Source organism: Furipterus horrens, unplaced genomic scaffold (genome assembly GCF_987537825.1).
Source record: "Furipterus horrens unplaced genomic scaffold, mFurHor1.1.pri manual_scaffold_1, whole genome shotgun sequence".
Taxonomy (NCBI): Eukaryota; Metazoa; Chordata; class Mammalia; order Chiroptera; family Furipteridae; genus Furipterus; species Furipterus horrens.
Genome location: NW_028327171.1, coordinates 190,924,408 through 190,946,397, shown reverse-complemented (window position 1 = coordinate 190,946,397; position 21,990 = coordinate 190,924,408). Strand labels below are relative to the sequence as shown.

General features: G+C 42.6%; 2 protein-coding genes across 2 annotated transcripts in view; both read left to right on the top strand.

Annotated features, from left to right (window-relative positions):
* Positions 1-2,975, top strand: part of ALS2 (alsin Rho guanine nucleotide exchange factor ALS2) — a 79,996-nt gene extending 77,021 nt beyond the window's left edge. The window contains exon 34 of the mRNA XM_090282651.1: positions 1,693-2,975. Coding sequence (XP_090138777.1) covers positions 1,693-1,731 — 39 coding nt within the window. The 3' untranslated portion in view covers positions 1,732-2,975. The remainder of the gene's footprint in view (positions 1-1,692) is intronic.
* A 7,220-nt stretch (positions 2,976-10,195) lies between these two features.
* Positions 10,196-21,990, top strand: part of MPP4 (MAGUK p55 scaffold protein 4) — a 38,858-nt gene continuing 27,063 nt past the window's right edge. The window contains exons 1-9 of the mRNA XM_090288057.1: positions 10,196-10,271; positions 11,235-11,356; positions 13,061-13,138; positions 15,154-15,234; positions 16,497-16,628; positions 17,819-17,900; positions 19,075-19,160; positions 20,669-20,740; positions 21,158-21,354. Coding sequence (XP_090144183.1) covers positions 10,196-10,271; positions 11,235-11,356; positions 13,061-13,138; positions 15,154-15,234; positions 16,497-16,628; positions 17,819-17,900; positions 19,075-19,160; positions 20,669-20,740; positions 21,158-21,354 — 926 coding nt within the window. The remainder of the gene's footprint in view (positions 10,272-11,234; positions 11,357-13,060; positions 13,139-15,153; positions 15,235-16,496; positions 16,629-17,818; positions 17,901-19,074; positions 19,161-20,668; positions 20,741-21,157; positions 21,355-21,990) is intronic.

Sequence of the window (21,990 nt, the reverse complement as noted above, 5' to 3'; positions counted from 1 at the left end):
TTCTCTAGGGATTGTTGAAAGTCATTTCTGTTCCCTCACCTCAATTTTTCTTGGATTATGGAAGAATCATTCTGAAGTTTATTGGAAGAACAACAGATAGAAAATGACCAAAACACTTGGAAAAAGAGAGGGAGAATAGACCCACTCTGCCAGGTTAGAATTACAGTGATTAAGATAGTATATTACTGTCACAGGAATAAACAAATAACTATTCAATAAATGGAAGGGATAGCCCCATGTAGACATTATTATAATGAAAATTTCAGGTATGAAAATGGAAACATCAGACACACAAATGGAAAAGAAGTTTAATAAATCACCAAAATATTGAGATAGCTCATTAAGAATTTTAGAAGGAGAGTGGAATCACCCACATTGCAAATTAAAGATGCTTTAGGGTTAAATATAGAAAAAGGAAGAGAGAAGGAAAGACAAATTAAAATGAGAAAATAACTAGCATTTAATGTCAGGTTTCTGATTTGGGTTAATTTTTTTTAATTTTTCAACTTAAATCTCATTTCTATTAAATACACTAGTCTCTCCTTATATTGCGGTTCACTTATGGCCTCACTGTATCGTGGGATTTTAAAAAATATTATATTTCATTATTTATCGCAGAGTTTTTGCTATACTGCGGGATTTTGCAGTACTGTATATGTATGTTGTTAAAGTTTCGTAGGTTTAAGAGGGTAGAATAAATGTAAGGTTCCTACTTCACGGGCGGGTCTAGAACGTAATATCTGTGATAAGTGAGGGACTACTGTAAACTGAAAATGGGTGGTGGAAACTAGGGAAAATACCACCAATGACTTACTGACTACTTATGTTTATGGAAGAGCATGTCTAAACAAACCACCAAGGAAAAAACTGAATCAATACACTTATATGTGGGAAAATGCTCCACCTCACCGAGTATTACAGTACTGCAGATTTAAATAAGGTTTCAGATTGTGCCTGCTAAATTAACAAAAATGTTTTAAAATTTATCCAGTGCTGGTGGGGTTATTGTGAAATCAATATTATTACCATATTGCTCATAATGGATTCAATAGCAGTTGCCCTTTTGGGAAACAGTTATTAACATTGATATCAACAACACCAAAAATGTTTGTGGAGTTTGCGTAGTCCTACTCCTGGAGATTTATTCTAATTAAAGCGTGGAAAACATTATATATTACTTGGATGAAGTTTCCTTTGTAGTAGGAGTGGTCTCCAGGCCTGGATACTTTCAGAATCACCTAGGGGTGCTGCTTAAAAATGCATTCCTGGAAATTCTGACTCACTAGGTCTAGAATGATACTTAATTTGTATGTTTACAAAATATACTAAATGATTCTGATCACATTTATTTGTGTACCTTATAATGAGCAGCATACTCTAAATGCCCAATTAATAGTGGCTTAGCAAGTTATAGTATTTCTACTTAGTAAAGAATATTATACAGCTTATAAAAAGTTTTTTGTGTGTGTTTTACAATTAGAGGGAAACATATAAAGTTTTATCTATTAATTCAATTAGGCAGTATAGACATTGGATAGGGGGCTGGAAGAAAACGGGAAAAAAGAAAGCAACTGATTTTGTTGGGCTGTTAGAATTAATAAGGGATTTCCTTTCTTTAGTCCTATGTGCATTGCTATGTTTATGTAATTTCTTTCAAAATAAATTTGAAATTGATTTGAACTTTTTTTGCAGGCATGTTACTACCAGATCCAGCGTGAGAAGCTTAACTAAGCTACAAAACAGCTTGACAACTGGATTATCTATACTGAGTATTATAGCACCATCTGGCATCTTCCTGTAGTCGCAAAACAGAGTGGTCTTAAAATTGGGATGTTGTGTTATTTTGGTAGAATTTTTTCTGAGTCTTATTAGAGATCAGAGCCCTGAGCCCAGAAGAAAAGACTATACAGTTTAAAGGGAGAATTAAAAAGGATGTAGAAATCAGTCCCTGGACTATATTTCAAAATATCATACACCTACTGTTTGAATAAAGAGGATATTTTCCTAAAGATTATGCCAGCTACATGACGTTGTAAGAAAAGTTCTCAGTATAGCTTCTTACATTCAGGAAGTTGATGGATAAATTTGAGTGTCTGGAATGCCTGCAGTTACCCCAGGCCCCTTTGCAAGGAGCAGATGTACTTGAAACTACGGTAACCACACTATGCCTTCCTGAATCCCTTGCAGTCATGGGTGCATCACGCTTCTTTGCTGAGAGAGGGGAAAGAGAACTTTTAAACTGCAGTTTTAACTTTTTCTAAGCTTTTCCACCAGGGTATTTATCACGGGAGATGTTCGATATAGTGACCAGCAAATCGCAACCCCAAACACGGAACATGTTCAAATAGGAGTATTCTGCCTCCTGAGTAAAAGAACATAGGAATTTTGTTGTACAGAGTGAATACACTGGAATTCAAACACTGACTGCGCTGCTATGGATCCTCATCTGTCCATGTGCAAATGCTATATCCCAAGGCCTCTGAATAGAGCCTGAAGAGCTTTTGCATGCAGGCTGTTTTGGAGCAGGACAGAAGACTTGAGATAGGGAAGCCAAGAACTGCATCCATCCTACCTAGTGTTGTGGCGCTTCCCTATACCTCGCATTAAACTCACAGAGGGGAAGACAAAGGAAACAAGCTTTGGCTTTTCCTATCTCAAAAGTATTGTGACACTTCAGTGTTGTAGTGTTTTGCTTTTTTTTTTTTTTTTCAATGTCCTGTTGTAAGTGGTTGGTTTATACTGTACAAGTAACACTAGTAGCTGTTCTGAATAACATAGGTGCTCTTCCTCATCCACACAAATGGGGAGCATATGGAGTATCCTGATTTACATTAACATTAGCAGATGTTAATTTTGAAAAAGGATCATGATTTCTGCTCTACTTTATAATCAAGACAAGTGTTTATTAAAATATTGTTTTGGAATGCTGGCTATAATGTAACAGCAATTTTCTTAATAAAAGACATTCACCTTTATGTGGTTGTTTTGATTGCAAAAGAAGTGACACAGGGCAGCCTAAAAATTTAAAAGAAGTCCAGGCTTAGTATTTTTGCTCACATTGTAATCTATGCCTCTTTGTATTGGCCTCAGAGGTTCCTCTAGGGTTTTAGACCTCTCCCTTTAAAATAAACATAAGCTTATAACTATAGCACTTTTGGTGGCAAAGGACAAATTAACTTTCTGATCCCAATAACCCGAGGACAAGGGTCTTTTTTCATTTTATTGTTTATGTTATTTCATTTGTTCCTACTTTTTCGCCCGAGGACAAGGGTCTTAAAAGAAATCTATTATTTCTTTGGATAAACGGTATACTTTGGTAGTTACTTTTTTCTCTCTCTGTCTCTTGTAAACAGATTCAGGGAAGGGAAGAGTGAGGAGTTAAAATTCTGGTAGAAGTATTAGGCCTTAGTTAATCATCCTCCTGTTGTAATGTCTTCTCAAGAAGCCTGTCCATTTCTCTGATGCTTTGGGAAGAAACCAACACTTAAAGATTAGTTTGTTAAATACTTTACATTTCCATTAAGGAATGTTTGACTTTTAAATACACACAAATTCCACATCTGACTTGTAAAGGCAAATATACTGAATGCCTTTGACCCCTAAAGAGAGAGACCCGGGGGTGATTGTGGAAATGGACAGAAAAACTTGAGACCCAGTGAGAAATTCTCAAGCGCTGGTAGGCTGTTTCAGTTCTTAAAGTTATAATTCATCCTTTTATTGGAGTCATGAATGAAATTGCCCAGTTACTTTAGATTTTTTTATACTATATTTACACTTTTCAAGTTGCATATTAAAATTATAAAATTTCAACTCTCTTCAGGGGAAAGCCCTAAACCTCCAGACCGACATTTGTAAATAGAAATACCTAGCTCCTGTGTAGCAGTTTGCAAAGATTTCCCACACATGGTGGATCTTCACAGCAGCCTGTGAGGCAGGTGTTCACCCCACCGGTCCCTGTTTTGCAGACAAGGAGTGGCTGTGATTTGCTCACTCTTAGAGCTGGGACTTGAACCTAGAACTTCCCAGAGCTCTTTCCTACTGCAGCTGCCAGAGATGTCATTTCAAATGGGTTATGCATTAAAGGTTCAAAAGTAAAACATGAGTTGAAAATGAAAACTTTTAGTAAAATTAAGTGCTTTTGATAAAAATACACTGTGCTCAAAACATTCACAAATTATCACGTTCCCAGCTGGGATTTTCATTGCCAGTGGAGAGCAGGGGAAAGCCATACATGTGTTTAGGATAAAACGGCTGGTAACCCTCTTCTAATTGCTATTTGGTCTTCACCCTTTGCTTTGCTGTCAGCAGTACCATTTCTCTTGTTCTTTCATGATACCTACTTTCAAATGTTCTCCCCCATCCCTGCAATACAAAATTTTCAAATAAAGTTTAAGTAGCTCCAATCTGAGATAGAAAATGGGCTAACTATGAAGTTCAGAACAGTGGTTTGGTAGGGGACCTTCCAGAAGGAACTGTTATAGGCGTCATTATTATTGGCTCAAGAGTCTGTCATTGCTTTCTCACCATAATGTTAGAAAATTAATAAGGTTAGTAGGTTGGCTTATTCTCAGGTATCTCCACAGTTTTTCTTTTCATTAAAATTAAAAGCCTATCTTCTGTTGAGGATGTCTGTTATCCCTAAGTAGTCAACAAAAATATTAATCTTTTAAGTATTAATTGTGCTGGCAATTTAAGAGAATAAAGTGAAGGTTGAAAATGACAGAAATTACTAGACTCCTCAGTGCAAGGAATACTTAAGATTTGTGATGGGAGGCTTATGAGTAATTTAGTGGTTAGTCTTCTATGGATTAAATCAAAGAGGATGTACAGAGATTTTCTTTAGAACAGTGAGGTGACTGGCAGTTAATAGCCCACTGTTATTTCCTCCTAAAGTGTTTCTCTGGATAGGAGCAATATTCCACGTTTGCAGTCTTGCAGGTAAGAAATGCTGCCAAAACCATATGATCTCACCTAATATAGGAACATAATGAACAAAACAATTGAGCAAAATAGAACCAGAGGCATGGAAACAAGGGACAGACTGACAGTGACCAGAGAGGAGGGGGGATGAAAAGAAGGCGGGAGTGAGCGGGAGAAGAAGGGGAAGGGTCCAGTCAAGGAACTAGTATAAGTGACCCATGGACGTGGACAACAGAACAGGGATTGACTGTGGGAGAAGGGGGGTGGGAGAGACAGGGGAGAGCAACCAGGGAAAAATGAGACAACTGTAATAGGACAATTTTTAAAAATTAAAAATGCTGCCAAATGATCCTCCATTACCTGAGCGCTATGTGTCTGCCCTTCTTCCATTTTTAATAGCTAAAGATACAGTTCTGAGCAATCCGATTGAAGTGATTTAGTTTCATTGTAATCCAAATTATGTGGGAAATTTTATGATTTTGAAAGGGGTCTTGCTGTCATGGAGATTAAATAAAAGTGAGCATTTGTCCTAGTCCTAATCAGTATTGTAACCCAAAGAAAACCAGCCATTTTTGTACAGGCCATTTCTCATTAAGCTGTCAGGTCCTTTTCAGGCTTTGTTTCATAGTGTCATTTTGGAAAAGGAACGTAATAGGGTTAGAGGGTGTAGCATTTAATAGTAATCACTATATTTTTAAAGTTCATCGTTTTTAAATAATGTTTAGGACAAACTCCTCAGGAGTCAGCAATACTAATGCAGCTTCTAAGAACGATAACTGGCTGTCCTTTCTGTTACTTAATTAGTCCAGAATTGCGTGTGGTTGGGTATGTAACTTAACAGTCTCAGTCGAGTTCTTGTTCTCAAGACAGCAGACATAGATAAGTTGTGAAAGGAAGACAAGGAAGTGGCCAGGACCTAGCATTTTTCAGGACTAATACTGGAAACAAAGGAGGAAAACGTGATTTTACTGCTTGATAACGTGGCTAAGTATCTCTGAGTGCCCAGTTCCTTATCTGTAAAATGAAGGTTGCCTTTGATGATTGCTAAGACCTTCAGCTCCAGTGTCTGAGGCTGATAGGGAGGAAGGTTGAAGTCAGCATGACTAGGTGGAGGAGGAGGGGAAGGGCACAGGCCTCTCGAGTCTGGCTGCCTCCCACCTCATGCCTGACACCCCAGCTTTTCTTGAACTCCTTGAGGGGAGAGGTATCAGCCTTACTTCCATTTCTTGGCCTCCCGTTTTCCGTTCCTTCCCAGCAAAAACTATGGCAAGTGCTTTCTAGGACCCAAGCAGTGTTAGAGCTGCTGAGGCCACAGCAGTGAACAGGACAAGTAAGCTGCCCACTCCCTGACCCACGCAGGGGCCGGACACTGAACAGGTCAATGCATAAGAGCTGTGAAGTGTGGTAAGTGCTCTGAAGATAATCACCACAGTTTTCTTAGCCACCTGGAGGGAGGGACAGACGGCAAACTATTTTCTTGGCATTTCTTTGAATTTTTGTACTATAACAAAGTACCAGGGGCTGGGCAGCTTAAACAATAGAAGTGGATTTTCTCACAGTTCTGGTGGCTGAAGTGTTGGATCAGGGTGCCAGTAGTCAGGCTCTAGTGAGGTCTCTCTTCCTGGCTTGCAGACCACCTCCTTCTCTGTTCTCATATGGCAGAGAGAGAGAGAGAGAGAGAGAGAGAGAGAGAGAGAGAGAGAGCGAGCTCTGGTGTCTCTTATAAGGTCAGTCATGCCATCATGAGAGCCCCACCCTAATTATCTTCTAAGTCCCCATCTCCAAATATGGCATTGGGGGTAAGGCTTCTATCAATACATGGAATTAGGCGGGGAGGGCACACAGTTTCAGTTCATAGAAAATTTATCACAGAAACCTGAGGATGACCAGGCAGGCACGATTTTCAGAATTCACCTAAGTTGTGGCAATGAAAATTACTGTTTATGCCTCTCTGTCTGAGAAACTAGTCAAAGTGGGCTTTTTATTTATTTTTTAAAGTATATTTTATTGATTATATTGTTACAATAGTTCCAATTTTTTCCCTTTTACTCCCCACAACCCCCTCTCCCAGCAATCCCCCCCCCAAGTCCGTGCCCATGGTTCGTACATATAAGCTCTCCTGCTTCACCCTTTCATATATTCTTTTTTTAAATAAATAATTATTTTAACTATAAAAAATAGCAATCCCTTCCTCTCAGATATTAAGACCCTTTATAATCTTAGAAAGGACAGTGGGCGAAGGTCTCAAGCTCCTCTAGCTGCTTCAAGCTGGACATTGGACATGGTCGTCCTACCTACCCTTGGGTCCAGAAATCTCTAATAATAGTGGGGGTGTAGAGGGGAGGGTGGCCTTCCCACAAGGGGAAGGATTGTGCAGACTGCAGGTCAGTTGGCTGTCCCCGGACAACAGTGTGCTTGGTTTAACAGGCTGGCATCCTTGGTGTGTTCTGGGAGCAACAGATTTGGCAACAGGGTTAAAAGACATCATTCAATCCATAACCACTAGATAACAGAAGGCAGGGATTAATTTTTCAATGTTCCACATTAGGGAAAAAAAAAAAAAGGGCTTCTTTGGATGAATGTGTGCCAGGATATATCACCTGTCCATCTCACCTGTCCAAAGAGCTTTTTAGAATAGATGAATTATCTATATAGCCCTGGAGTTGGTGATTGATTAGAAGCTATTTTAATAATTAAGTTCAGTACAGAAACCAGCTGTTGGTAAAGCTCCCTAACAGTAAGTTCATCCTGGGAGCCTACGGTCTCCAGTGCCCCCACCTGCTGCATGTAGAGGCCAGTTGGCACACTTATTTGGGCATCAACTGGGGAAGCACGGCCCAATCAACAATGCCCAGACAGTGTGTGGCTTGTGTAATCTGCGCTGCCCACCAAGGATGTATGAGTTTTGAGATGTCCTTTGGGTAACAGGTTTTAGGAGGTTGCCTGGTGAATATGATGACGTGGAGTCAGACCCATCTGTTTCCTCCACTTCAGTCTGTCTGGCAGACACTCCATCTCCCTTTTCTGTTCCCTAACCTGGAAGTCCTCCCCTCTTGGAGGAAGATGAATCACACATGCAACTGCTGCACTAAGTGGTCCAACATTGGCTCAGAAAATGGAACACAGGGGAAGGCATTGTGTAACCTGACTCAGTGAGGACTGGGCAGTGTAAGGGTGGTGGGCAAGGCAAAACATGGTATCAGGAAGAATGTGTGTGGAAAAGTCTGAAATTACATAACAGCTTTGTGTGTTGCCCTCCTCACTGTCTTAAGAGTTAGTGAGAACAAAATGATGTCTTCAAGGTAGCTTCGCTGACTCAACCCCACAATCTGTCTAGAATCTGGACTGTGGTTCTCAATCATATCATTCAATACCAGTTTTTAACAACTCATTTGAAATGCTCCTTTTAAAAAAAAAATCCAGATTAATCCTTTATTATCCTATTGTAACAAAGGCTGCCAGTACCCGACTCATGTCGCTGTTGTCCTTATGATTTCCGTGCATCCTGGGCCAACCTCCAACTGCCAGCACCTGCACTCACTATCAGAAAGTATGCAGTCTGCGGGTGCCAGAGGCAGTGCTCTCTGGGAATAGTCCTCAGTCAATGAAAGGTGGCACTGGTATAGAGATGCTCCCAATCCCTTGTCCCTTGTTCACCATGGGATTAAGCTCTAGTTGCCCATAGTAGTTACTTGCTTGATAGACCTTTTACTGGCTTTTCCCCTCTGCCCTGCCTCAATACCTTACTTTTCTTTATTATTTTCCAAACAAATCACCTCCCTAGAATCCTAGCCCTATGTCTGATTCTGGGAGGAACCAAACTGGGACACTTACCTAGACAAAACTTTTTTAAAAATCCATATATATACATATATATGTGGGAAATTAAATAAGTGTAGCTGATAAGACATTGCACATTTCAATACGTAAATATGAGATATCACTATGCTGAAGATACAACGAAGCAACACATGTTTGCACCTATGAAAAATACACCGGGGATGCAGCAGCTTTGAATGCAGACACAGATAAAGTGATGTGTGGTAGTAACCCCCCCAAAAAATGGTACCATTAATGACATGATTTTCTGAAATGATGAACAACTTGATAGCTTCCCTCAGTTGTGGTTAGTTTTCCAGAAAATTCAGTGTATATTAAAACTGTGCAAAAATACTTTGTATTTATAGAAAATGTAAAGAAAAACTGAGTTCTAGGCTCAGATAATTATAGAGGTTTTCTTCCAGCAACACGAAATTCCAGTGGGGCATTTGGAGGTCAGACAGAGCATGAGGTGATTCTTCATTGTGTAACACAACTTCCTCAAAGAGCAGTGGGCATATTCCCTTTTGAGTTCTAGGCTCAGATAATTATAGAGGTTTTCTTCCAGCAACAGGAAATTCCAGTGGGGCATTTGGAGGTCAGACAGAGCATGAGGTGATTCTTCATTGTGTAACACAACTTCCTCAAAGAGCAGTGGGCATATTCCCTTTGTCCTTATTTCCTTAAGCCCTCCCTTCTCCTGCTGGCTGAGATGTAGAAGTGATGGCCCGAGCCCCAGCTACCACCTTGGGGCAGGGGGATAAGCATGTCACGTCCCAGGGTGGCAAAGCAATGCGTGAAACGAACCCATTATCTGAGAACTTCATGGAGCAGGGCGCCCTACCAGCCCTGGACTGTCTCTACCTCTGGACTTTTACATGAGCAAGATATAGTCTTCTATCCTGTTAAGCCACTATTAATTTGGGTTTCTGTTTCTTGAAATTATACCCACCTTAAGCAACAGAGAAAATAAACTCTGAGAGTATGGCTCAGCAGGAACATACAACAACTCTTGCAATCGCGATTGACACCATGAAGAACTATAGGGCACAGGGGACAGGGCAAGAGCGTGGTCAGGCCAGGAAGGCTCTTCTGAGCCCTGGATGATGGTAAACTCAACTAGGCAAAGAAGTGGGAAGTAAACAAATACAGCATCACTTGTGAAAACCAAGAGGGGAGCAGAGGGAGTGCTCTACGGAATAGTTTTCTCTTTTGCGCAGCTGGTGATGGTTAGAGAGTAAGGGCCACAGGGCAAGGATTTTTTTTTTTTTTTTTTTTTTTTTTATCTGATGAGGATCCCATTGTGCAGTGCAGTGCCTGACTTGCCCGAAAACGCTGTTGAAAATTTATTTCAGTGCACTAAGAGCTTCATGGCAAGCATGATTGCGTGAACTGTATGCTGCCTATTGATCTACTCTCTAGTCCTGAATTCCTTCTAGAAGCTCGGGCCAGGAGGATGATCCAGTCAGACAAAGGAGCAGATCCGGCAGACAAGGGCATGAAGGTTTCTACAGGATCCAGTCCGGGGAATGGTATGTGGCTCCAGGATTCTTTTTCTAAACTAGGAAGGTCTGATAACACCACTCTGAATATATGATCAAATGAATGGGTAGAAATTCTGATAGATCTACTGTGGTTTCTGTAAGAAATGTACATTTTTGAGTATCCTATATATCTATCAGTTATAAGTCTAAGTAATTTTCAAGGCAACAAAGAAAGAAATTGACACAATGTTTTACTTAAACTTAGAACTTCATAACCTGTTCACATTCAAAATATCACTGCAACAAATAGATTTTCTATGAAAACACTTATAAAGCAATCAAGAATTCACTAAAATATGTTCAGTCCCTTTAATCAGTGGAATCCCAAGATGTGTGTTGAAAACCACTTATTGGGGAGAACAGACTGACGGCTGTCAGAGGAGGGGGGAGGGGGTGGGGCTGGGTGGAAAAGGTGAAGGGATTAAGAAGAACAAACTCACAGACACACACAAAAAAACTTACTGGGAGTTAAAGAGTTTTTCAAATAATACTTTCAATATGAATTTTCAGAAAGGGTAAAAAACACAAAGGACTCTGTGAATTAGAGAAGGAGAATCCAGAAAACAACTAGGTAATTTTGGAATAAGCCAAAGACTGGTAAGATTAGAGAGTGGAAAGCAATATTGCTTTCATAATATCCTACATCTGTGTATTATGATTTATTATTTCATCTAATGTTAGCAATACCCCCATGGGAAAGCTAGCATATTCTCATTTGCCACAAAGAAACTGGGTTTCAGATAGTTGGGTGACTTTCTGAAGTTCACAAGCGAGCAAGTGGCAGAATAGAGCTAGAAGGTAGATCTTCTGGCCTTAAATTCCGGGTCATCTCCACTCATCCTGAGCCCTGGTGGCACATCCCAGCTGACTTGTCCTTCATATTTACTACGCCTGCCTTTCTTTCCACCCCCACCTGCCTGCCACCCTGGCTCTGCCCTCTCCCTTCTCTAGGTCTCTCCCAAATCCTGAGGCTTGTGCTGCAAGAGCTAAATCTGTTCTACAGCCGCGATGTGAATGGATTGTGTCTCCTGTACGACCTCCTGCGCTCCCCATGGCTGCGGGCTCTGCTGAAAGTGAGTGCCCTGAAGCTTGGGTGCCCTTGCTTACTGTGGGAACAGAAGCTCCTTACCCAGCGGTGGCGCTTGTCAGCTGGCAGGAGATTTCAACCTGGAAGAAGTTCTTAGGAGACAATTCTCAGAGAGAGCTAACAAACCTCTTAGTTTATGAAGGAATTAACTGAGATGGCAAAGAGTATGGCAGCTCCTTTCTTTTCTGCCCACGCCTCTGGGAGCACAAAGCAGCCACCGCAATGGCATTGGCAGCATTGTTAGGAGCTCCCTGCAACCCTTTGTCCTTGAAGCCAACTCAGGCAAATAGCAAAGCTTCTAAAAAGGGATTCCTCTTTGTTTGTTTTTTAAATCAGGAAATGAGGCACTAAATCTCTGTTTGGGTATCATAAGTTTTTCTTACCCTGAAAATTTCTTCTTTTTTAAACTTCAGCTAACATTTCATACCATACTATAGCATCTATTATCTGACTACAATTTTGTTTTTCTGAACAAATGTTATTATTAAGAAAGATCCTTTAGAAGTTATTTTTGGGGATGTGGGTGTTTTCTTAAGTGTGAAATGTGGTCGGCATAAGCAAAGAAGCACTCACTCCTCACAGCACTTGTTTCAAAACTCCTGATTTCTTTGTTTGTTCACCCATTGATGGACGCTTAGGTTGTTTCCATGTCTTGGCTCTTGCGAATAATTTTGCAATGAAAATAGGGGTGCACTGCCCTGGCTGGTGTGGCTCAGTGGATTGCGCACCAGCCTGTGGACTGAAAGGTTGCTGGTTCAATTACCAGTCATATTTATTCCTTAAACTTAAACAATGTTATATATCAATTATATCTCTCTAAGGCTAGGGGGAAATCCCATCTGTTTGCTATCAGGCACTTTTCCTCCTGGGATTAGCTAAAACACGAGTTGTAATGTCACTAAAGGCACTGCCCATGCTCTGCGCGCCCTGCATTGATCCTCCAGCCTGATCACTTTCAGGGAAACATGAGCACAAACACCGAGGTGGAGCAGGGAAGTGCCATCATTCCAGGTCTGGATGGAGGAGTACCCCGCTGAGCTGGCCTCTTGGGTCTGTTGCTGCATCCATTAGAGAAACTTATTTCTAACATAAGACTAAGGGCTGCCCTGTGGAGCCAGGCAGGCCTTGTGTATCCAGCCCAGCCCTAGATCCTGGTACGGGAGAAAATTCCCAGGGGTCAGCAGAGACAAAGTTGGAATTTTTATAAATTAACTTTTACTGCAGAATTAAGAGAGGAGAAGTAAACAAACAAAAGATAATAGCAGAGTACAAATAAGTACATAGTGTGTCCGGTCTTTTATTCAGATCCTTTGGGGAACCCTGGTCCCACAGCTCATGCCCTATCCAGCTGCCCAGCCCAGGTCCTTGCAGGTGTCTGGCCCCAAGTCCCCATTGGTCTCAGCCCTAAAAACCCTTTCTTACTTTGTTTAACAAGAGTAATGTTTGAATTTCTTCCAATGAAATCATTTAGGAAAGATCACTTTCCAATGGCAACCAGTGATTGAGCTTTTGGAACATTAGAACCACCAAACTGGACTTCATTTCTCTTTGACAACTAGACACCTTATCAAAGGCCAGCATTCATGCTGTTCACATTACCCAGACTGTTTCTTCTCTTGGAAATTCTTAAATCCAAAATGTCAATAGTTCTGTTATCAACATGCCATTCTGAACCTTTGCCCTTCTGCAGGTTTATGACTGCCTCCAGGAATTTAAAGAAAAACAGCTCGTCCATGCCACCTCCCACGCACAGGCATTATGCTATCAGGTGAGGTGATTTTTAGTCCACGGAATAGTAGAACTTTAATATGATGCCATTTTACTTGTAGTCTAGTTTAAATGAATTAAAGGCTCTAAAGTCTGATTTATGTTTATGTATCTACTAAGTGTTTCTAATTGAGCTTTACTAGAAGGAATAAAATTGGCCTGCTATCTCCCAAATTAAAATGAATAAAAAATAACATTTTTAGCATGTATCCACTCTCTCTTTTTCCTCTAAACCTTAGACTCAATTTACCCTGTGTAAACAGTGTAATGTTATTGTAATAGTCCCCAAATTTATAACTCTGGCTGGGCTCTGTTCCTGAACTGTGGACTCATAGCATCTGCCTCCCCCACCCCCCGTGCAGACATTTAATGGACCCCTCACACTACGCCCCGCACTGAGTTCCTGACCATCCCTACCCCACACTAAAGCCACTCCTCTCTCTGCCTTTTATGTCTCAGTAAATGCATCTTTGTTCTGGCAGTGCTCAGGCCAGAAGTCCTTGAGGTCAGCGTTGACTTTCTCTCATACTGCACAACCAATCTAATGGAAAATTCTGTCTGTTCTAGGAATACTAGCTCTCACCACCTCCACATGCCACCTAATAGTACGAACCATTGTCATCTTATGCAGATAATTGCAATATAGCCTCCTACCTGGTCTCTGGCTTCTACTCTTGCCCCTGTAGTCAATTCCCAACATAGCCACCAAAGCGATCCTCTTTAAGGGCGAGTCACATCATGTCGCTTCTCTGCTCAAACCCTTCCAATGACTTCCCATCTCAGAGTAAACTGCAAAGATCTTATGTAGCCAAACAGAATGGAGCCCCATCACCTCTGTGATAATCCACTCTCTGCTCTCCCCTTGTTCACTCACTCCAGCCAGATTGCCCCTTGCACTTGTCTGAACCAGCCATGCTCCTGCCACAGTCCCTTTGCACTTGCTGTTCCCTATGTCAGTAATGCTGTAGCCTCTGTAGTCATGATTTCCTTCCTCATCTCCTCTGGTCTCAACTCAAATGTCACCTTCACACTGAGGCTTTCCCTGATCATTGTATCTAAAATTGCAGTCCCCTCATAGCACTCCCTATCTACCTTCCCTGTTTTATTTTTCTTTTTAACCCCTCTCACATCAAATAAAACTATTTCTTTGACTTTCATTGTCTATGCCTCCTCACTAGAAGGTAAACTCTATGAGAATGGGAATTTTTGTCTGCCTAATTCACTGCTACATTCGCATCACTCTAGACAGAGCCTAGCGCATAGTAGACAGTCAATAAATATTTGTTGAAGGAAGGAATGATGTAATCTACTTTATTATTATTTATTGTTCAACCCATATTAAAAGAAATAGAAGGAAAAAAAGAAGAAGAAAAGCTTTACCCGCAATTACAGTAACCAACAAGTCAAATTGTGCTTAGCTGTCCAACTGTAATCCTCGTGAATGGAGGTAAAGCTTGGAAAACTCCTCGTTTTCATTTGGCTGTATTAATGACTCTCAACTGCTAAGACTCATGGGACTGATTTAAGTCTTGAAAGGCCTCATGTCCTGTCAGAAAGCAGGTCTACACCTAAACCACAGCAAAGAGATCAGAATTTATTCTGTTTAGCACTTTTCCCTTGCACAAATATTACTGTGCCTAGAGAACTCAGGTACCTTAGCCTGCCCATAAAGCCCTCATATTAGCAAACAGATGCTTTAGAGCCACTAGAGGGAAATTGCCTTGGGACATATAATATCACAAAATTGTGTTAGTTCTTCTAAGCCTGTGAAGTACCAGGCCTGGGCCAATGGGTTTTAGATATACCCCAAATTTTGAATTCTACCTGCTGTAGTAAAGTTTAATAAATAAAAAAGGATTGTAGGCCTTGACTTTAAAAATGAAAAAGAAGACTTAAATCACAGCTTTTCTTAGATCAGTATCATGCTAGTCAGCATATCTGTTACCCAGTCTGGGTGAAACTAGGTGATAAAGATTTTTAAAAATTTCACAATGTCTCCTTTTTTGCATCAACCAGGTGGTGGAGATATTACGTGCAGCCTCTAGTTCCCCTGAGACCCAAGAGCTAGGACAAATCCTCCAGGCTCCACACTTTCAGGCAAGTGCTTACTGAAACAGACACAACAGAGACACAGAGGCACAGGGACAATGTGGGGGAAAGAAGGAAATGTGAGGGGGAAGTGCTCTCTGAATAGATGTCCTCTTACTGTGCACGGGTTACCACCAGTTTGTACCAAAACAGGCAGGATGGAGATACGAGCCAAGCCTACCATATTTGTGAGGAGACATCCAGAACTTCCCTTACTTCCCCCTGAAAAACCTCTGAAATTCTGGGGCAATCAGGGTAGTGTCCTTCCTTTCCATCTTGGGAATCTTTTAAATTTTGGTTAAAGTGTGTGAAGGTATTTGGAACCCACAGTATAATGAGGATTAGCTCTGGGGGTGGGGGGAGATATGTGAAAAACATCTGATGGCAGAACAGAAGCCTACCTCTTAATACTTACAGGTTCTGAGACCGATTTATTAACAAATCAGAACTTTAAGAGAATGTCTGCATTTGGAACAATGGAATTTGAGTCAAAAATTTAAGTTCACAAGATAACCCTGGAGAATTTTCTCTGCGTTTCAGTGAAGTTCTGCCCAACAAACTCAGGCAACTGTAGGATGACTGCTTCCCCACCCTGTGAAATGAAAAACAGCATAGTGGGTCATTAGGAGGAACTTTTTGATCATACTTTAAACCAGGGAACCACTTTTTCTCATTCTGTTTTATGTGGGCTTCTGGACATCGTTGGCAGGTTAAACCAGTAAGGTATTTTGATTACTGCCTCTCCCCCGCCCCCCCACCCCCATTCTGCCTCAATTAGGGAAAATATTAGAAAAGTTGTTTTTCAGTTCATGATCATAGGAGCACCATGGATCACATGGGTTTCCAGGAAATGAGAAAGTGATAGAATGATACATTTTAACAGAAATGAAAAAATATATTAGGTATAGCAATACATCGAGCACAGGCATGGGTTTTAATCCAGGATGACGTACTGGCTTCAGGTCGGGAGCAAATTATATAACCCCACTGATCTTTATTTTCTTTATTAATAAAGTGATGATAAAATTTACAGAATACATACAACCTCTCTGTCTTGTTTCTTTATCTGTAAAATGGGGACAATAAATGTACCTGCGTCGTAGAGTTCTCCTGAAGATTGAGTTAATCCACACAAAATGCTTAGAACTGCACCTGGCACGTGCGTGTTGGTTGCTCTTATTGTTGTGTCTGATGTGGCAGCAAGTCACTGTCTTCTGGGTGGATACGCCCTATGTGTGACATTTGTTCGCTTCCTCCTTCTCTGTCCCCAGGCCTTGCTCAGCGCCCATGACACTGTTGCTCAGAAAGATTTTGAACCCCTGCTCCCCCCACTGCCAGACAATATCCCTGAGAGTGAGGAAGCCATGAGGATTGTTTGTTTGGTGAAAAACCAACAGCCCCTGGTAAGGAAACCATTTTATGTTTCCCTTTAGAAGCATACCAGGGTCAATTGTGAACTAAATTATCTTTAGTTGTTACTTGGGCCATATTCTTATCTGTGGTCACAGATACACCCTGGCTGGTTTGGCTCAGTGGATTGAGCGTCGGCCTGCGAGCTAAGTGTCGCTGGTTCGATCTTCCAGTCAGGGCACATCAGAGAAGGAAAACTCTGACTCCAAAAAACCTCCGCTGCCTTGCGGCATACCTCTTCAGGGGAAAGGCTAAGGGAGTAAACCCCGACAAAATCCGGAGCCGCAGTCCCTAAGGCGGTTTGATGTTGTAGTCAACACCGGCAACTCCTGCGGCGCACCTGAAGCCAAGCTGTATTGACTCTGTCTTTCCCTTGGACCCTTCAGCTGCGAAGAGAGGGGGGGTCTGCTGCATGGGCAACAGCAGACCCTCCATATCACCCTGCCCAGGCTCTGTAGCTTCAGCTTCACTGGAGAGGACACTCCAGCGTCATCACAAGATGTCGATGCAACACGGGAGGAGACAGATACCGTGTCACTCCCGAGTTGGACTGCACAGCCATTCTTGGCGGTGCAGATAGACTCTTAAGAAGCTACACCATCGTCTCTGGAGACGGATGGCTGCCGATGGTCACAGATAGAGTTCGAGGCATTCAGAAAATGTGAGGGACCCCCTAGTCATAATGGCTAAACTGTAGCTTAAGGATTTTTGTCTGTGACTTCAAACACATTACATGTTGTAATATTTTCACTAGGAAAGATTTCTGTTGAGTGTTTTCTTTCGACACAGCTGTGAGAGATAAGACATGTATGTTATTATCTGGCTTTCTGACATGTACATATATTTCACCCAATTCCAATGTATTTGACAAAGATTTTTTTTCCCCTCTATTAATGGGAAGCTAAGTAAGGCATTCATTTGATTGTCTAAGAATAGCCCCATTGATTAGGTTGTGATTGTGGGAGATTTCTTTATCTTTGGAAGGATCTAAATATTTTTTTGTGTCTATTTGTAGTTAGAGAACTCAGAGGCCCAGGTTGCATGACCTTTCCCTTTTGATGGCACAGTGTGGCCCCACTTGGCATGAATACCCTCATCTGAAAGACCAGAGCTGCATTGAGGGAAGCCACCAGAAAAATGATCACGTAGCTGAAAGAGGGATTCCACTGTGCTCTCTCCCCAGGGAGCTACCATCAAGCGCCACGAGATGACAGGGGACATCCTGGTGGCCAGAATCATCCATGGTGGGCTGGCCGAGAGGAGTGGTAAGCTGGGGGGCAGGGTCCAAGTGGGACCAGGGAAGTGGGAAACCCTTCCTTGTTTAGTCTTCATCGCAGGGAAACTCTTCTTTCCTAACTAAGGTCAGGGCTTTAGTAAGTGCCATTGCATTGCTCGGTTACTAAAGAAGGCAGGAATAAACCCTCCAGGGAGATCCTGTTCCTTTCCTTCAGTAAGTTCCTCCATTCTAGGCACCATATTAATGTTCTCTCCATTTACATGCTCATGGCAACCTAGCAAAGTAAGTATTATGATACTGTTTTATAGATGAGGAAACTGAGGCTCAAAGTAATTAAACAACTAACTTGCTCAGTTTGAATTAGGGTTCAAGTCCAGGTCGGCCTCACTCTATGTTCCCAGCTTTCATTCCTCATTTGGTTCTACTTTCAAGAAGGAATAGCTCTTCTTATCCTGAAATGCCTTTGGCCGGCCCTTTCTACCAGTGACCCTTTCACTGCTGTGCTAGAAGTGAACAGTTCTATTGCCTGCTGCCCCGGCCTCACCGTCCACGGCCCCCGAAACCTGGCACAGGGACTTACCCCAACGTTCTTAGAGTAACTGTCCCCAGGATTTCCTAGTCGCTAAGTCCATTGGCTCGTCCTTCAGCATGAGTTGTATTTGTACTTCTTTAGCACATTTGATGTTGTTGACCGTATCTTTCTTGAAATTGTCATGGTTTCTGTTCAATGACATCATCCTGCGTCTTGTCCTCTCTCCCTGACAGTTCCACTGTTTTACTCCGTATCTTTAAAGGCTTAATCTTAACCCCCATGTTTCTCCACAGTATCTCTTTTAAAGTGTCCTCCCTTCTTTTTCATTTATCATTTCCTCATGACCCTGACATCTTTTAGTGTTATCTTCTTACCAGTGTCCAGTTCCATTTGACCACATCAGATTAGCAAGACTAAAGATATCGCCATCAGTTGATCCCCAGGGTTGGCAAGGAAGTGGAAAAATGCAATTCTCATGCACTTTGATGGTGGTGTAAATTAGAATAACCAGTTTGCTTTATTAGTAGGAGTGTTAGTGTTTCACACTAAATTTTGAAAGATTGGAGCATGCTTGAGTTAACGAGTTTGTTACATAGCTTTGGGATGGGTTTCTCTATTTTTGCCAGTGTCTTTGTCCCCTTCCTTCTTTTGTGTTTCTGTCTGCCTATAGGTTTGTTATATGCTGGAGACAAACTGGTGGAAGTGAATGGAGTTTCAGTTGAGGGACTGGACCCTGAGCAAGTGATCCATATTCTGGTAATAGTCCCTTCTGGGCCTTCTTCATGACTCAGTGACATGCAAGGCTGAACAGGGGCCATGCAGCCTATGGGGTGCGTGTTCACTGCAGCGTAAAGAGAGTTTGGCCCCTCTCAACAGCTTCAGAACTTGCCTGTTTTGTAGCCCCCTGCCTCCCCCCCCCCCCCCCCCCCGCCAACCCTTGGTAAGAGACTTTTCTTCTCAAACTGCTCCTTCTGTCTCGGGAAGCCTACCAGTTTCCCCGCCCAGGCCCCCCTCACTACCTGGGTTGCTCCACTGCTAACTGAGCCCATGTGGGCAGAGAGAGACTTTGGAGGAAAGTCTGAAGTCGAGCAAACCAACCTGTACTCCCCAAATATTTTTGTACAGCTGAAATCTGCTTAACATCTTCCTTGAGGCAGTTTGGGGGCAGGAAAGAAGTCACCAGAGGGCAGCATGAGGAGGTGGACATCCTTGCTGGCTCTGCCCCTGTCCTTAGTGGTTTGAACTGGAAATTCCTGACCTGATTGTTACAAGCCTTTTTCTCTTCTTAGGTCCCCACTCCCATCCTTCAAACAATTGCCTGAATCACAGCCAGCTGTCAATAACACAGCGCATGCCCCTGCCGATGCCCCACTCCACGCACACCCCTAGTGTGGGGCCTGCGGTCGATCACTGTGCATCATGTGCACTAATGGTTCTCATACTGGGTTCTTTGGGGAACTTTAAAATCGTGTATGCCTTGGGGCTGGGGGGAGGGTTGGCATTACAAGGAGTATATCAAGCACCTTCGTATTTTGCCAACCCTGCTGTAAGATTCTGTGTAGTATACAACACCCGACAAAGGGAGCTTAGGGTGTCAGTCACAGACCCACATGCCTCCACCTCAGTCCTGGTGCTAGCTGTGCAGTCGCCAGGACAACGGGCTTGTGGAATTCCAAGAAGAGTGAGAAGGTGGTTTTGTTAATCTCTGGATCTCCAGTGTTTGTCACAGGGTGGGTGACAGGGGGATTCTTACCTTCCCTCCTGGGCTGACAGGTTCTCTGTCTCCTCCAAATGCTTGAGGCCCCCATCAGCATGGTGCTTGTCAGTCCCCCCAGAAGACTTGGGAGCCCCTCAACCTCCTCATCAGACTGGGCTGCCTGGTGCAGAAACAGGAAATAATTACTGACTGATCTATGAAGAGGGAATGTCAGACCGAGAGCTCCTGGCCTCCCCCCGTGTCTGTGGGAAGAAGTCCTTGCTGAGTCAGGTGGTCCTGGCGGCAGCGAGATGGAGGGTCCCTGCCAGGCCTTGGTGTGGGTTTTAGCAGACCAGTGACTCTGGAGCAGTACAGAAGCAGAGCTAAATTTCTTCCTAATTGCCATTTCTAAGTAATACTATTTAGCTGTTGAACCCTTGTGAAAGTCCCTGTGGAGAAAATCAGGGACTCGTTAGACCTGAGTATTTCAGGTGTAACTCCACGTGCTGAATCCCAGTAACTCACTGAACCCTGCGATTTGTCATTCCTCCCCCTTGACATTTTCTAGGCCATGTCTAGTAGCACAATCATGTTCAAGGTGGTTCCAGTTTCTGACCCTCCTGTTAACAGCCAGAAGATGGTAAGAATTCACTGAGCCTTCATACTCACATACAGTATATGAAGTATCACACTACTGTTCTCTATAATGCATTGAACATTCGTTCAACTCTGTGTTGTCTGTTTTTCAATACTGATTGCATGAGAGGCAAATGAGTAAATGAATATAATAAAAGGAGAGGAGGTACCAAGAAGTTAAGATGTCATGTCAAGGATGGTGAACCTGTGAGCAAAAGCTCTCAGAGCCAAGAGATGATATTCCCAAAGTCACTTTTTTCATAGCTCTTAGACTCAGTTCAAGAGGCAAGTTCCCCTTTTTTTGTGAGGATGGAGAGGAAAGGCAGGAACAGGAGGAGGGGTGGGTGGAAGAAATTGTTTCGTCTTGGTGGCCCGTGTGTACATGGTTATTCTGATAGTGCCATTATGCACCTACTGTCAGGTGTACGTTCGTGCCATGACCGAGTACTGGCCCCAGGAGGATCCCGCCATCCCATGCATGGATGCCGGGTTGCCTTTCCAGAAGGGGGACATCCTCCAGATTGTGGACCAGAACGATGCCCTCTGGTGGCAGGCCCGAAAAATCTCAGACCTTGGTACCTGTGCGGGCCTAATCCCTTCTAACCACCGTCTGAAGAGGTAAAAAAAGCTACCACTGAGCCATAAGAAAATAAAGCATTTTCTCAGGCTTCTGCTATTCCAGTTAAGATAAGATAAAGGGAGACAAGCTGATGAACAAACTCACACACTGATTTAGGAGTCCAAGTGTTAATTTATCCATGCGCCTTAAACATGTTAAATATCAAATGATCACAATAACAATGCCAGCTAGAGTTCTAACTCCTTCTATTAATCTTTCAAAGCTGAGTTGAACCTCATTTACTGAATCTCAACCCACCACCCTCACTTCTGTGCTACTGAGAGCCAGGGGAGTAAGTAAAGACAGAAGTCAGGGTGGCAGCTTGAAACCAGTTACCTGAGAGGACTGAGACCAGAAAAACAGGCAAAAGCTACACGTCAGGGCTCCCCTGCCCCCTGAGTGGCCCAACCAGCACCACTGGGAGTGGCAGACAAACCAGTTTCCCCTTGAGAGAGGTAGGGAAAGCCATGACCTCAGGGAGATCTGGGTTTTAGTTAGAGCTAGAATGGGATGAGCTCACTCAGAGAAGAGGCTGAGTTGAGGTCTGATTTTGCTGAATAAGATTTATGTACTCTAGTCCCAGGGGGCATGTCAAAGGGCTTTGGGGATTAGAGTGTAGAGGATAAGGGGTGACC